Source organism: Oxyura jamaicensis, chromosome 19 (genome assembly GCF_011077185.1).
Source record: "Oxyura jamaicensis isolate SHBP4307 breed ruddy duck chromosome 19, BPBGC_Ojam_1.0, whole genome shotgun sequence".
NCBI lineage: Eukaryota > Metazoa > Chordata > Aves > Anseriformes > Anatidae > Oxyura > Oxyura jamaicensis.
The window spans coordinates 3132390-3147502 of NC_048911.1; the positions used below are offsets into that span (position 1 = coordinate 3132390).

General features: G+C 47.8%; 1 protein-coding gene across 3 annotated transcripts in view; it reads right to left on the reverse strand.

Annotated features, from left to right (window-relative positions):
- CLIP2 (CAP-Gly domain containing linker protein 2) overlaps positions 1–15113 on the reverse strand; it is an 81120-nt gene that overhangs the window by 25665 nt on the left and 40342 nt on the right. For all 3 annotated transcript variants that reach the window (XM_035343397.1, XM_035343394.1, XM_035343395.1), the window contains 3 exons: positions 6297–6421; positions 1769–1982; positions 730–927 (listed from right to left, as the gene is read on the reverse strand). In XM_035343397.1, the coding sequence (XP_035199288.1) occupies positions 730–927; positions 1769–1982; positions 6297–6421 (537 nt within the window). The remainder of the gene's footprint in view (positions 1–729; positions 928–1768; positions 1983–6296; positions 6422–15113) is intronic.

Sequence of the window (15113 nt, forward strand, 5' to 3'; positions counted from 1 at the left end):
TGATTTGCCATTTTTTTCCTCAGTTTCTGACAGGCAGGTGTGGCCCACCATACCAAGATACACAGCGTCATCCCTACTCCCTGGTAGCTGCCTTGGGTTTATGAACACAAGCAAGGAATTTAGGGCAAGAGCAGTGGTTAAAGAGCCATACGTTGATGAATAGCATAAACCTGTAACTATTTTCTTTAAACACTCAAGTGGATAAAATACCATCTATCTAAATCCTCGTGTAAAAACCAAAGTGCTAACACGATCAGCCTGGTTTCCTTATGATTGATGACTCTGTTAATGCGATTGAAGCATTTCCCTCTGGCAGGAAAGCAGTGACATGCAAGAACTGAGCTAGTGTCCTCAGCAGTGTCTGATAGCATTGAAAAACACTGCAATGCAGTCACGGCCAAGGCCAGAGTGGGTGGCCAAGGGGAGTGAGTTTGCTTTCCGCCTGCGTCTCAGCATTCAGATGTATTGATCCACCAGACACTGACTATTACCGGCCCTTTGTCTGGCACAGCCATTTTTCTGCTCCTTCCTTGGGACAGAGAGCACATCCCACTAGCAGGAATGGAGAAGTAGCCTCAGCTTCCTGCGTGGTGAGTTAAGCTATCTCCACAAAAAAAGGCAGAAATTCAGAGCCCAGTTTCCAAATCAGGTAGCTGCAGCACAGGGATAACATTATCACGATCTGAAACTCCCTAAGAGTGCCAGTGATGAAGCCGCGCTACCTCCTACCTGCTCGTGTTGGGCCTTCATGATGGCAATCTCCTTCTCCACTTCGCAGATGTGGCTGGTGGCTTTGGCAACTTCAGCCCGCTCCAGGTCACGTTCTGCCAGCAGCTGCTCGATGTGCTGCTGCTTCTCCTTCAGCGCCTCCTGCAGAGCTGTGGTGCCAGAGATTTTTCGGGCATAACGAGAGGAGGTCTCTGTCAGCTGGAGAATAGAGTTAAAAAGAGGCAGAAGTAAAGTTGCGTCCTGCCCAGTCCAGAATAGCTTGAAGTTCCCAGTCAAATCTGGAATATACCTCATCTACTGATTATTTATTAGGCTGTACAGAGCTGTAGTGCCAGCTCTGGGCCCTACACGTTGTGTTAATGAGTCTGCAAAAAGAGTGGGCATTGCTTGCAAGCTCAATAGCTCTTCCACACTACAATGGAAGAATAATTTCCCAAAGGACAGGACATGGGGTGGGAATTAGGTCAGGAAAGGTCATGCATTGTATCATCTGCCTTTTAAAATGCATTTTATTAATGCCCAGCCTAGTGCAGTCCCAAACAGCAAGCTCAGGAGGATTGATGTCAATTGGAGGCTGGTAAGGGCTGGCTGGATCTGCTCCCAGGAATGGATACTGCACCCTCTTCCCCAGCCAGGATGACTGCAGGTGCTATGCAGCACATGCTACGTCAGAGCTAGAGCTTTTAATAATATTGCTGCTGGCTCTGATGCCTGCCTTCTTGAGCACCTTCCAAAGCACAAGGCATGTGATCCAGGACAGAGTCACCCCTTCACGGCAAAACACAGTCACTGCAGGAGCTGGAAGGCACAACTGTTAAACAGAATAGCTCACTGCAGTGCAAACACATGGGGCAGGAAGCGACGGCATTGTTTTGCTGGGATCTTGTAACAAAACCTGCTCTTAACAGCGGAGTTGAGGTTCATCTCATTCCACATAGCACCTTGGACTTTTTAAAAGGTCACAATTGCCCAGCATCTGTTTAAAGAAAAAAAAAAAAAAGCTGCATGCCCAGTGCAGCTGCTGGAACGAGCCACTTACCAGCCCGCTGCGGCTGGGCCGGCCCCCGACGGACGATGCCACGGAGCTGACGGAGCTAATGGAGGAGCTGCTGGGGCTGTGGGTTAAGGCAGACACCCCCATGGCCATCCGTTTGCTCTTCTTGGCCTTGGCAGGGCTGGTCGATGGGAAGCCGATCCGGATCACCTTGTGGATGGGAGCAAAGAGGCCGAACTTGGGAGGGCACTGGAAATACCTGTAACACAGGAGGGATGCTCTAAGTCACAATGCTGCAGCATCCACCTCCCCCAAGCCTTGCAGAGCAGCACTGCCAAGCAACACACGACCCCAGCTCATCTCTCAGCGCTTTGCTGTGACTGATTCCTTTATGCAAGTGGCTGGATTATTCCCCTTTCCTGCCACTTTGCTTGTGGTGATTAAGAAGGGAAGCCCAAGATAATTGCCAGGCACGCTTTGATGAGCTGCCAGGAAAGACCCAGCTGGTAGCCCGGATAGCACAAGGATCCCAGCATATAAACACAGTGAGAGCACACGCTCTCATTCCTTCCAGAAGCAAACAGCTTTCGCAAAACCTGTATGCCTGTGCTCTCTACCCTGCTTTGCAGAAAAGTCACGCAGCAAAGTGTGTCAAATAAAAAGGCACAAATCACACAGCTCTGTACGAGGGTCTATAGGTAAGTTTTTCCTCCCAGAACAAAAGCTGCCATTCCTCCCCTCCTAACTTTGCAGCTAAAAATGCCATTATCCCAAACTCCAGCGTGTGCCATCCCCTCGGGGTGGAGGGGAGAGGGAAACTGGTTCCCATGCAAACCAACTTTAAAAGAAGTGAGCATAAAAAAAATGGTGTATCAGGTAACTGCAGCGAGCCTCATGATCGTGTCTCTCTGAACAAATAAGCAAAACTTAGTGTCAAACCTTGGGAACCCCCTTAGAACTTGGGCCTATCTATGGCTAGCCAGCTGCATTGCAGCAAATAAACCCCGACAACCTCCAGGCATCATGTCCCTGTGTTTCTGTGGAAGAGCCAACACAAAACTCTCTACTTTAAGGATTTTTTGTCAAAGCCTCAGTAGCAAGGCTAGGACAAAATACTGGGCCATATAATAGTCTGTCCTATGTTCACATTTAAAAAAACAAAATCTAATGAATAAATGACAGATCCAGCTTTCCTAGCACAAGTGCTCTTTCTCCAGATGCAAGCAGCTGGTTCCCAAAAGCCTTCTGTTTGTAAGCACTGGCTGTGTCAGAGGCAGGCCTCTGTGCTTGGGAGGCCAGAAAACAGCCTCATCTCCATCCAAATGAGAGTGATTAGTTTTCAAACACCTGCTGAACTCCTTTTTTTTTAAAAAAAAAAAAAATCAAAAAAATCAAAAAACCCTACAACCCAAGATCACTTAGACCCCCCCCCACTTGCTGCCAACACAGCCTCCTGGGTTTAGAAAGGCAGCCCTATCACAGGCTGACCTTGTTCCGGAAGGGAGACCCAAGGTGGAAAATCTGAGACCTCTAACAAACCAGCCAAAGCATTCCTCAGCGTCACATTTTCAAACTAAAGTCTGCAGAGGCAATCCAACAGCATGACACAAGCCCCTTCCACACGTCTAAATGCTCTGAGCAAATGGTACTCGTGGCTATACCATACCAAAGAGTAAGTCCACCCAAAGTCCCCAACAGCTCTCATCAAGTCCAACCTTGCATCAAGCTATGTCAGCTCACCTACTTTTAGCCCAGACTGGAAGTGGTTGCAGTTAGCTGGTATAGATCAGAAGCAGGTATAGTCCAGAACACTTGGAAGCGGAAACATCTGCTTGAAACCCAAGAGCTGCCCTCAGCTGGGTGCTGAGGAGCCCTACACCCACATGACAGAAAGAAACTGGAAAGGAAAGTGGTGCTGTGATGGCCATGCAAACTGCAGGTGGGAAATAGCACAGGAAAGTTTGAAATAGACAAAAATAGTTTTTAATGTGCAAAGCCTGTGACTGACAGGCTTCAAATTATGTGAAAAGTTTTGTGGGCAAAGACTCCCATAGTAGCAGGGGCACAGAAGAGTAAAATAAGCAAGTAAAGGTTAATATGAGTAAGTTAAGATGAGATGGAACTTGCCTGGCCTTGTGGATTTAAAACAACAAAGAAACACACTCCAGTACTTCTCTGCTCTCCCAAGCAGACAGAACAGCAGATGCAGCAAACCCCAGTGTCTCAGCAGTACCCATCTGATGCCAGGAGAGGGGCTCAAACACAGTGAGGTCCTCTCAGGCACTGCTACTATAGGCAGCCTCCAGTAGAGAGCCACAAGTTGCTCAGGAAACCTTGGCCCTTCATCCCTGCTTGGATGAACATCCAGCCCTGGAGAGCCCCTTCCTGAACCTGCAGGAGAATCAGAGTGACCCTCCTCAAACTCTGGCTGCTTTACCATCAACTCACCGGGAGAGCTCACTACAACAAAGATGGTGACGGAGTCCTTTGCTGGCTCATTTGCCCCCACATTACCTCCCCTCCTTCCCCCAGCCTCCACCGACTCAGGGACAGCAGATTGCCTTCGGACCCAGCTCTCCTGCTGTAACAGCTACCACAGCAGTGAACAATCCTGGTGGAGGAGAGAACAATCCTGGTGGTAGGCAGCCAGACCAAGGATGCTCACTAGATGGCAACAGCCACCAAAGCAGAGAGTCTCCGGAGCCATGGACAGCCTCTTCCCAGACTGATTCTGGCAGGACAAACTAGGCAGTACCAGGAATCCCGAGTGGCCATGGCAAGCGTGGGGAGCGCTGTCTGAGGGGTGCCTGCGTGGCCCAAGGGAGGGGGTTTTAGTATGGTGGCCTTCCTCCAGAACCCTGCTGTTGAAGTCAGCCCATGCTGTTAGCTGCCAGAGAAGCATTTTCACTGCAGAAAAATCAGAAGGTTAGATGAAGGCTCAAGGGAAGAAGAGGGACAGTGCTGCAAACCTGCAGCCAGACGCTTGGTAGACAGACCTTAGCTGGACAGTGCCTGTGTACCACTGCTGTGTTGGCTAGCATTCACTGCTGCTAGATCTGCGTAATCAGCTTGGACACGAGAGGCAGGGATGCCGTACAGAATTCCTTCAATCTCCTCTATTTAATCAAAACCTCTGAATCCACTCCTGTTCCCCAATCTTTGTTGTGGAATCAATTGTTCCTGTTCTTGATAAAATGCCGAAGAGAAGCCTTGCAGACACAGTGCACACCACAGCAAAATAAAACTATGACGTAGCGGTTTCGGAAGAAGGATGACTTTCAAAAATTGGGATTTCAGAGCACAGCAACAAAAAAGTGTGAGGACGAGCCAGAGGGAGCACCCTTACCACTCACATCTGCCTTCCACACATTCCACATGCACAAAGACAGTAAATCATTTCTTAGCACCCTGAAGATGAAGCTTAAATATTTTATCGTGCATGACAAAGAAAGCAGGGACTTGGCTTCACTCCATGACATATTCTGGTTCTTTTCTTTAGAGAACAGGCTGGAAGTCAGCCATCTGCTGCCAATCATTTACTGCTTTCTTGCCCTGACATTGAACAAGGCAGCTTTTCTCTTATTTAAAATGAAAACATTTGACTGCTGGACAAAAAGAGGCTGATTCAACACAGAAGCCTTTATTACAGAACCTGAGATCTACCAGTGGAAGAACCCTCAGTTCCTGAGTAGTTTCAAAGTTAAATCTCACCTTTAATGTAAGATTTCCTTAAGGAGCCCTGAGAAATCAGCTGTATTTCCCCTGAAAGGAACTTGTAAAGGACAGGAAATCAGTTCCACCTGTACTGGAGTCAAGGCCAAAGTGCCGGTACATAACTAAGATCTGAACATCACCAAACTCAACGGCAGAGGCTGGGGGCCATTCCCTTGTCTCGCTTCTACACGAACAGAAACACTGCTTCTTAGAAAGCTTGCTAGGTGTCCCTGCCTGATTTTCTATATACTAACAAGGGCTTTTTTGAAACAAAAATAATGGAGGTACTATCGAGGCAGAGGTGATAAGATCGAGCAGCAGATAGCTGTTGCACTACAGAATTACTACAAGAACAGACGAGGGCCACCAATTGTTCTTTCAGATCTTTGGAAAGTTGCTCCCAGAAAGAAAAAGGCAAATAACCATCAAGCCAGAAAAGAGTCAGGTCTTCTTTCTCTATAGTTCTGACGGGGTCAATTTCAGATACAGTACAAGAAGAAAGTTTATGAAGTGTGTCTATGGTAGAAAGCAGACCTAACCCAATCACAGAACCCCAAACTAAATTGCACTGCACTTTATCTTCTCTCTCTACTCTCTCCTGCTTCCTGCAGCCACTCCAGTTACTTTTCTACATGCAGATCTTATCTGATTCTGCTTTAAAACACTTCGGTAATGAGGCTTCGATTTTATCTCCCAGAAAAGTTATTTCAAAACTTAAGACTCCAAACTCAACTCTTCCTCCCAGCTTACGATGTCCAAAAGAACGTGACTCTCCCTCCCAGATTCAAGTGGTGTTTGGTGCCCAGTCCCCACAGGAGGGACGCAGGACCCCCAGCCTGGGGCTGGGAGCGCACAGTACCTGGTACCAGCCACGGCCCCGTCGTTCTTCCCCAGGGGCTCATCCAGCTCCACGCCGCACCACTCTCCTTTGGCAAAATCCGTCTCTCCCACGTAGCGAACAACTCCTGTCTTTGTCCCGCCAACCTGTCAGAGGTAAAATGCTGAGGGTTAGAGACAAACGCTAGCATGACTGCAAGTCAGTTAAAGCTGGAACAGATGTGGAGAGAGAAAGGGAAAAAGCCATCATCAGCATTTTCTGATTCAGATCTAATGAAACCAGAACAGACAGTTTTCATGTCAAGTTCTCCTAGCACCAAGGATGCCTCTCCAATAACTACAAGCAAGTCTCCCACTTCTGGACGTGTCTGCCGGGAAGATGTCAGGACAAATACAAGGAAAACACCAACTAATTGCATACAGTTGCTTGCCAGACCTTGAAGGAGTTTAAGCCCTCCACGCACAGCTTATACCTGCCTCCTGCAAAGCACAGAGAAATAAAAGTCACACCTTTTGCTCCCCCGTGTACACTTAAAGCTCTCAGTGCCCTGAGTAGGCCCCAGGACAGCGTAAGTCAGCAATGCACAAGGCTGTGTTTTGATCACTGCAACCAGAAGACATTTCACTGAGCAGCAGCTGTATCAGCTGCCTCTGCCTTTACACCAGGAGTGCCTACCGGAGTCCTTCGGTATTTGTGCTGAGAAAAGAAAGATGGAAAAGCAGGAGAGATACCCTAAAGATCTGTACTTCAAGTAATTCAGCATATAATTTAAACCTTTTCTGGCCTCTGTTAAACCTAGGTTCAAGGAAGAAAGCTTGAAAATGTTAAGATTAAATTTGCAGCTTTTAACTTCAATGACTGGTGATTAATTTTTTTAATATTGAATTGTACATAAAGCAGTATAAACCAAATATTACTACCCGACAGAAATCAGTGATGGAGAAATGCAGAAATCTCCAGCTTTTTATGTTCCAGGGATGTAACAAGTTTACCAATTCTTAATCACTGAATATTCTGGAAACTGCTTATGCAAAGGCAAATGGGTTTTCCCAGCCTAAAAGGAACTGCATCTGAGAGGACCAGGGAGCGCAGCTCCAAAGCCTGGGTCCTACCTCAAGTCCTGGGAGACCGCGCTGCAGTTTGAGGTGGTCTTCTGTAAGTTTTCCCACTAGGGATGTAGCAAAGTGCTGATTACGGAAAAAAACCTCTGAAGTTCTATAGGGAAGAGGAAAATAATTGCCAGTGGGAAAAGCATCAGAGGAAAGCTTTCTGGTCCTACACCACCTCCCGGAGCGAAAGGGCTGTGTTTCAGTATTAGGTACTTGGCAAGTTACAGATTTGAATAGTTTCAGTAAGATTCTTTACCAATTGCTCATTGTCAAACAGCAGTCCCCTTTTTGACTTATCTGAGTTTAGAAAGAATTATTCTCTTAATATTAATGCAAGGATTTAATACCATTCTAGTACATTTCTATAGCTACAAGCTGAATTCAATAAAGATGCAATTTATCTTCATGCCATTTATAAAAATGGAGGGAGCTTACCAGCAGTTTAAGTTTTTTTTTTTTTTTAAATCGAGTTTTAATTAGATACGGAGCCACATGATCCTGACCCCACAGAACCTGATATGAACTCCCCCAAAACCCGATAAGCTCCCTGCATCGAGGGAGTCTGGCCATACTGTTCCGGAGCCTCTACAAAAGGCTGGTTCCAAACAGCAGAGAAAGTTTGCTTAATACATGCATGGCCAAGAGCACCAGAACAGCTCAGTAAGGGAGCAGGCTGCCTTCCTACCCAAAAATCACAACCCAGTGAAGATGCTAAGGACACACTGGGTCTAACACTCCCCCAGATGGCAATAAGATTCTTTGCTTCCAAAGTAATGGATTTTATTTCTCTTTCAAGGGTTGGTTATTCTGTCTTTTCCATGAAGCACACACTTGCCACGGAAGAACATCTTCTCCCCGTTCTGTCCCAAATGTCCACATCTGCTTCCTGACAGCCTGGGCTCCCTCACCCCGACGGGGCTGGGAGCAGAGTCAGGAGCCGATTGCAGGCTGCCACACTCACACGTCAGCATTTGGACCCCTTGTTGAACTTGCCAGCTTTTGGCAGGCACACACAAACTCTCATGGACAGACAGCCTCGAAAATTCATCCGCCTCAGACATGCAGATTTATTCAGCCCCGATAATCTGCTAATGCTGCTGAAATAAATAATGCGTTTTGGAAAAAGCCAGCTGGCAGGTCGCACCAGTGCACAGAACGAACAGTCTCATCAAAACAGAAGCATTTGTTTTTATTAGACCCTTCAACAAATCGCAAGTATCACCTTGGAAGGAAGACAGAAGCAGCTTGTGAAAGCCAGTAGGGCTGGCACTCACATACCCTAAGTCAAGGCAGCCGGCAGCCGCTCAGCTGCCCCTTCTCCCCACGCCTCGCTGTTACACCACGCTCCCGGAGCAAAACTCTCAAACCTTTTCAGAAGAGCTTTCAATACTTCACCAAGACTGTCAGTGAGATTATTCATTTCCAAGAGAATGGGATTTTACTCAATGTAAAGTGTTATTACTTTCAGTTACAGTTATTTTTACAGAAAAGCATTTAAAATAGCTCCTTTTTGAAGCTCAAAAACCAAACAGTATTAATGCAGTAAGATTTTTTTTGTTCTGTTTTGAAGGGTTTCTGATTAGCATTAGTGCTTCATGTTTTCACCTGCAGCAAAGAAACCCTTATAATTAACTTAAATCAAGCTCACCACAGTCCACCCTCTCCATCTGGACTCCAGCAGCCTTGGAGCCACACAACCACCTCTGATCTCCGGGGAGTTCAGATCCAGCCTCAAGTTCTCTGCCTTGGCTCCCATGGCCCTTTCCATGCCTTTGACGAGAGACCATTGTCCTGAGCTGGCCTTTCTTCAACAAAAGGCCTCCAACAGGCCCAATAAAGTCTTGGGCTTGACGTTCAGAGCACAGAACCAGGGATATTTAATGGTTTCTGTCCTTAACGGGTGAGTCAGAAAAGCAATGTGCAGTCACAGAAGAGACATCCACGCGCCTTTCCTGCTATCTGTAGTAACGCTGACATCATGTTTTACTACAGTTTTCTCATCAAAATGACAAAATTGGATTTGGACCAGTATCCCATGGCTGAAAAGACAATGATGCTAATCCTTCCAGACACTTTCTTCAGCAGAGCTGCTGATATATCATTTAAACAATTTGCCCAATTAGCACCAGGCATGCCTCGATCTGGCTGCTGCAAGTCAGACCCCTGCAGCCTGTGTTCGCTCCTTCCCCTTACGTCCTTCCTGCTCACCCCACTGCAGTTTCATGCTCTCAGCAAGAACCTCCTAACAGCCGTCCTCAGCCCGTGGGGAGTGCAGTGCTGTAATTCACTCCAGTACTGCTCAGGGAAAATATATATATATATATATTTTAAAGTGAAATTCAGGCCAACAGGGACTATTCCCCACTATGCCAGGCACTGCCAGGCACAATTCATGGGCCAGTGTTGGCAGTAGATCACTGCTTGAGCACACCCTCAGGCAGAAACCACAAAGACGACGCTGTGCTACCTGCTAAAAATTCTGATCTACCCATCTCAATTTATTTTTTCAGCTGCTTTCCAAGCTATTTCCATGAGACTGTGCTGCTGACCAGAGGGCCGAGGTGGGAACGATAAGTGTGCAAGCAGAATGCAGCGACACGTCTCCTCGCATCTCGTGCCAGGTCCTTGTGGAGCTGTGAAGCTCTGCGATCCTCCTGCCTGTGTGAAGAGGAAGGAAGGGGGTGGTGGGGAAAGGGCAGGCACAGGCCTCTTATTATTGGATGATGCTACAAAGAAATTGAAGCTCATCTTTACCGGACAAGTGCTGCTTGCTCCTGTAGACATTACCCAGCATGTGAGCTGAAACAGCCAACCTTCCCCTTGGAGAGGCAAAACAGGCATGTGGCTTTTTTCTTGTACTCATTTTAGGAGTGTATTTCCACCCGAGCTGAGCGGCAGAAGCTGTTTCCCAACTGCATGTGCTTTAGTTCTTCCAAGCGTAATGGCAGAATATCATCACACAAAGCCTGATTTAGAGAGAGTGCTTTCTGCAGCAGTGTGGGCGTTTGTGTCCAGACAGAGATTATGTGAAATAACCAGCTCTAAGTACAAGGGAGTAAACACACGCACCTATGGGAAATGCACGTCAGCGCTCACTAGGGCTGTGTCCCAGCTGGCAGCAAGGTGCAGGTCTGGCCGCAGTCAGGTCTGCCTGTGAACACAGCTCATTTCGGGTGGCATCCGACCATCAGCCGTTTCACCTGACCAGACACTCGCTACATCTGTGAATGCCAGAACTGGCTTTTAGGGTGAGGGGAAAAGGACAGCCAGGAATTACAGGAGAGTTCCTCCGACACAAAGTTACAGGATTTTTTACAGTCTCTTCTAACCCAAACACTTACCTCTGGGGCCAACCCATCCCCATAGCACAACTCAGCATTGCACAGGGACAAGTCTGACAGCGCTGCTGATGCAAGACATCTGGGCACATTTATCTTTCAGGCACCAGCGAGAAAGTAATGTCCTCGGGATGCGGTGCAAGAGGGAAGTCTGGAATTACAGCATCCCTCCTGAGGCTGCCTTCGATACCGAGTCCACCCACGTTAAGCGCAGTTTGCTCCACCACTTGCAACTCCTATTTAATGGTAGCTATAGCCCGCAAAGACAAGGACTGGCCGATGCATCAGCCCAAATGAATGGTGAGGAGGGTGTGTGCATGCACAAAACACCTCAGAGTTAACGTGGCAGGGCAGTAGCTCTGGGCTATTTATTACCTCTTAGCTTCACTGCAGGGACAGGGAACACTTGCTCCTGTGACAACAGCAGTCACCTACTGTTCACACCAAGTCTTAGATGGTGAGAAAAAAGCTTGGAGTTGGAGACCTGGCTGTTTTCCTGTCTCTTGAACAGCAACTTATGGCCTCCACAAGCTGACAGCAGGTGACAAGCACTAATATCTTTCCTGACAATACTGTCCCGATAGAACTACAGAACGTCGATCCACGTTTTTTCATGCCTGGTTTGCAAGCAGTGAACGCATCTTGTTATTGTCCTGTTAAAGCCCACCCAGGAGCAGCACTGCACCTGCAAGACCCTAGCAAGCTGGGAGAGCTCTGCTGAATTACCAGGAAAAGGAAAAGCATGGATCATTCCTTCCCAATACCTCACATGCCTTCCCAGCAGTAAGACTCCAGTCATAGGCACTGAAAGAGCTCAAAGCCAGCTGACAGCAGAGCCCCTGGCTGTCCCTGCCCAAGGGGAAAGGCTGTGATCCTCCTTTCTGGGGAGCTCCTAATGAGAATGGCTTTTCATACAGGTGGTTAAAGGCTTTCTGCACCCTCAGGCAGGCAGATCCAGGTTGGGGTGTGCAGCTGCAGGGAGGTGCCAAAGAGGACGCGACTAGTTTACTCATGAGAACCTTGTCATTTGCCAAGAGCCAGAGGTTGCAATACACCACAGGCAAAAAGCCACTTGGCAGCGTGCAGAGGAGAAAGCGATTGCTATCATGCACTCAGGGCGAGCCTGGAGTCTTTGTACCAGCCCAACCAGCCCACCACGACAGTCCTGCCACCAGCCAGCCCCGGCACCACTCCATCACAATCCCACTGTTAGCACCGCTCCTGCTATCTCAGCAGCGGTTCTGGTTTCAGCCACCTACAAGTCCTGGCAACGTCACAAACCTAGAATCCATCCAAAGAGTACCTGGGGCAACACATCACAGGAATATAGTCAATCAGCAATTAAGGTGCTTCACGGCCCTTAAATATTCTTGTTTGTCACTAGATTTTGGTACTGAAGAGAGCAATCCTGGTTAGGAGACAGCAGGATGGCTAAGGGACGGAACATCTCCCAAAAGGATGTTCTTTATTTAGACTTGCATGTAGAGAACAGCCACCTCCTTCCCACCCTTCTTAAGCAAGCAAGTACATTAGGGTTGAATGAGTTCAGCTGCTGAGAAAGCCCCCCCCCCCCCCCCCCCCCCAGCACGTAAAATACATTTTCTTCAGCAAAAAAACAGCAGCGATTCCTCTCAAGCAGAAAACGCTCAACTGCTCCATCTCTCTCTTTCCATCCGTTCCTTCCCTGGAGAAAGGCAACCAGCCAGCCTCACATTAACAGCAGCACTCCGGCGATTACCACACTTTGGGAAGCTCCCTTCTTACTAAAGCAAAGGTTAATTGTTCCACATTCATTTGCCAGACCTCAAGAAATGAGGCTTTATGCTGTCAGGGTGGAGAGTTTTTCTTCATCTCTTTAATGAAATTTTTGCATCTCTGGGAACAAGTCTGAGTTCAGACGTGCCGAAGGCAAATGTTATCTAATTCTTCTAGTGGAAAGCTCCATTAAGTCACTTTTAGCAGCTGCTGGAGAGTCAGGAAGGGTCTCGGAACAAAGTTGTTGAAAAGCAAAAATGACTTCAAGCTATAATGGACTTCAGCAAAGTGAATGAAAGCCACTAGCAGAAAATGCCCAAGGATGCAGAGCGCTGACGCTCACAGCACCAGATGCCAATCCTGCAGGCCCAGGAGGGGCTCCTGCAACCTTCTGCTCCATCAGAAGAGCAATTACAGAAAATGCAGGTCCTCCCCTCACTCGAAAAGCCTGTGGTGGTTCCCCTCTGCCCCAAAGCCATTCTCAAATAAAGATATAATCTTACGGGAATGCACGGACTAAGAGCAATAAAGACAACTAAAACCACACCAATCTGCAGAGGACAAGACCAAGGATTGACTCAGGGAATTTGAGGCAACTCAGGTTAACCCAGAGTTATTGCTTATGTATTCAAGCACCAAATATGATTAGCTGATGTCCCTATTACTGGAAAAAAACACATCTGCCAAGCACATATAACTAGACCACACCAGCAAATGGTTTCTTGTTACCATTATCTGCTCTTTTCCTGGACCTCTGCTACCGCACGCAAACAATTCCTGAGGTTTCTTTGAGTGCTCCTGCTAGTGCCCGTGAGATGCTCACTTCATATTTGTTCTTTTAATGTTCTTCATTACAGTAACACATCATAGTACAAAATGTATTTTATAACATCTGGGCTGGATGAGCCAGCTGGCAGGGGAGGAGAGCTTTTATTCATTTAAAAACAAAAACCAGAAAAACACACAAGACCATGGAAAAACCATTAACAGTTTGTGTGATGTGTGTTGAAGTCTCAGTCCACGTGAGCCGTGTCGAGGTAAGCGCTGTACTAAACAATCAGACCCTGCCTCAGTGAGCTCATGGTCAGGACAAAAGAGCGGGATTCGATAATTAAGTCTGGGGAAAGCTGTCGTGCTGCTCAGGAGGAACAGAGCCAATGTTACCATAAATTTTGTATCTTGCAGCTTACCTTCTATGGCTGCTGCTCCAAAAGCAGAAAGCCTTCACCTGAGCACTCTCCCTTACCCCCTGCAACAGGTAAAGCAGCAAACAAACCAGCCAGCTAAAGGAGGACAGATTCCCGAGGCTCATTTTTCCCTTGGCTAGCTGCTTTAGCATACTCACTTTGAACCATCAGTGTGTGGGCAAACAGAGAACATCTCTGATGCTCTCCCTGCCTGCCCCTGGGACCAGCAGGGACAGCAGTAGCTTTGCTGACAGCGGGCAGACCCCGCTGGAGAGAAATCAGGAAGCTGACAGATGAGCAGCAAGACTCTAAACAGCTAGCGGGTCCTGCTGGGATGCAGGATGCAATGTACTTCCATGGGAAAATCCGAGAATATAAAGTGTTCTCACCTCTACAGCGAGCTCCGCAAGCCTGCGTGTTCAGACCAGGTTTAATAAATGCCATACTCGATGGGCACAGACAGAACTCACCTGCACTTCTCTGAAAATGAAGAAATTCAAAGTATATGTTTTGAATAAATGAAAAAGGAATCAACTCCATTAGCTTGAGCCACAGCCTGCCTGGGGCTGCTGCTCTCACCAGCAGAAAAGCCCCGCTCCCCGAGACCACCGGGTATACTGGGAGCTCCTCTGAGCCCCCTGCACAAGACCCTCGCAATTCAGCTGGGCAGCGCAGCCCCTTCCCCAGCCTGTCGTGCTACCTGCTGGGGAGTGATGCGCCCACCGAGCCCTGGTAGGAGGATTCAGAGGGCTGCTGGTGGCAGAGGAGCTGCGTTGGATGGGCCCTCAGAGAACTCATCAGCACAAGGGAAACTGCGTATTGTATATCAACGTTTGGCTTGGAATAGCTCACACCCTCTGCTGGAGGACACCAGCATCTCTCAGGCCAGGCACTGGCACCAAGCTTAGCCCGCTTTGATCACTTTGTCACCCAAGTCTCTGCCTGCCCCAGCGCAGCCTAGGGCTGCTCAGAGGAATACAGAAAGTGTCAGTTTCCACCAAACCACCATCATTTACCAGAGGGCAAATCTGTATAGAAAGCAAGTTCCATGCCATAACTGCTGGTATCAGAACCAGGTGCCCCAAAAGGAAACGCTACACAGCTCACTTTAAATGGGAGCCAGACTGCCTAGGATGCACAAACTAACCCTCTGGAACCTGTCATCTGTTGGTTGAAGTCACCTTCAGTATCCTCAGAACTAAACAAAGTCACAAGAGATGTGTGCTCAAATACCTGGTTCTTCAGCGTCTGCTATCACAACACGTGGCATACACACTGAACAAACCTGAACTGGTTTATAGAACTGCAGAATAAGCCTCCATTCACCTGCGCTGTTTCTTTTCCTTCCAAGCCTCCAGTGAAAACACTATTCCTTTGCTAGGACACAAATGGTGAAAAACTTGATGGCAAACCTCCAGTAAGACATTTTCTAGCACAAGTATGCCCCTT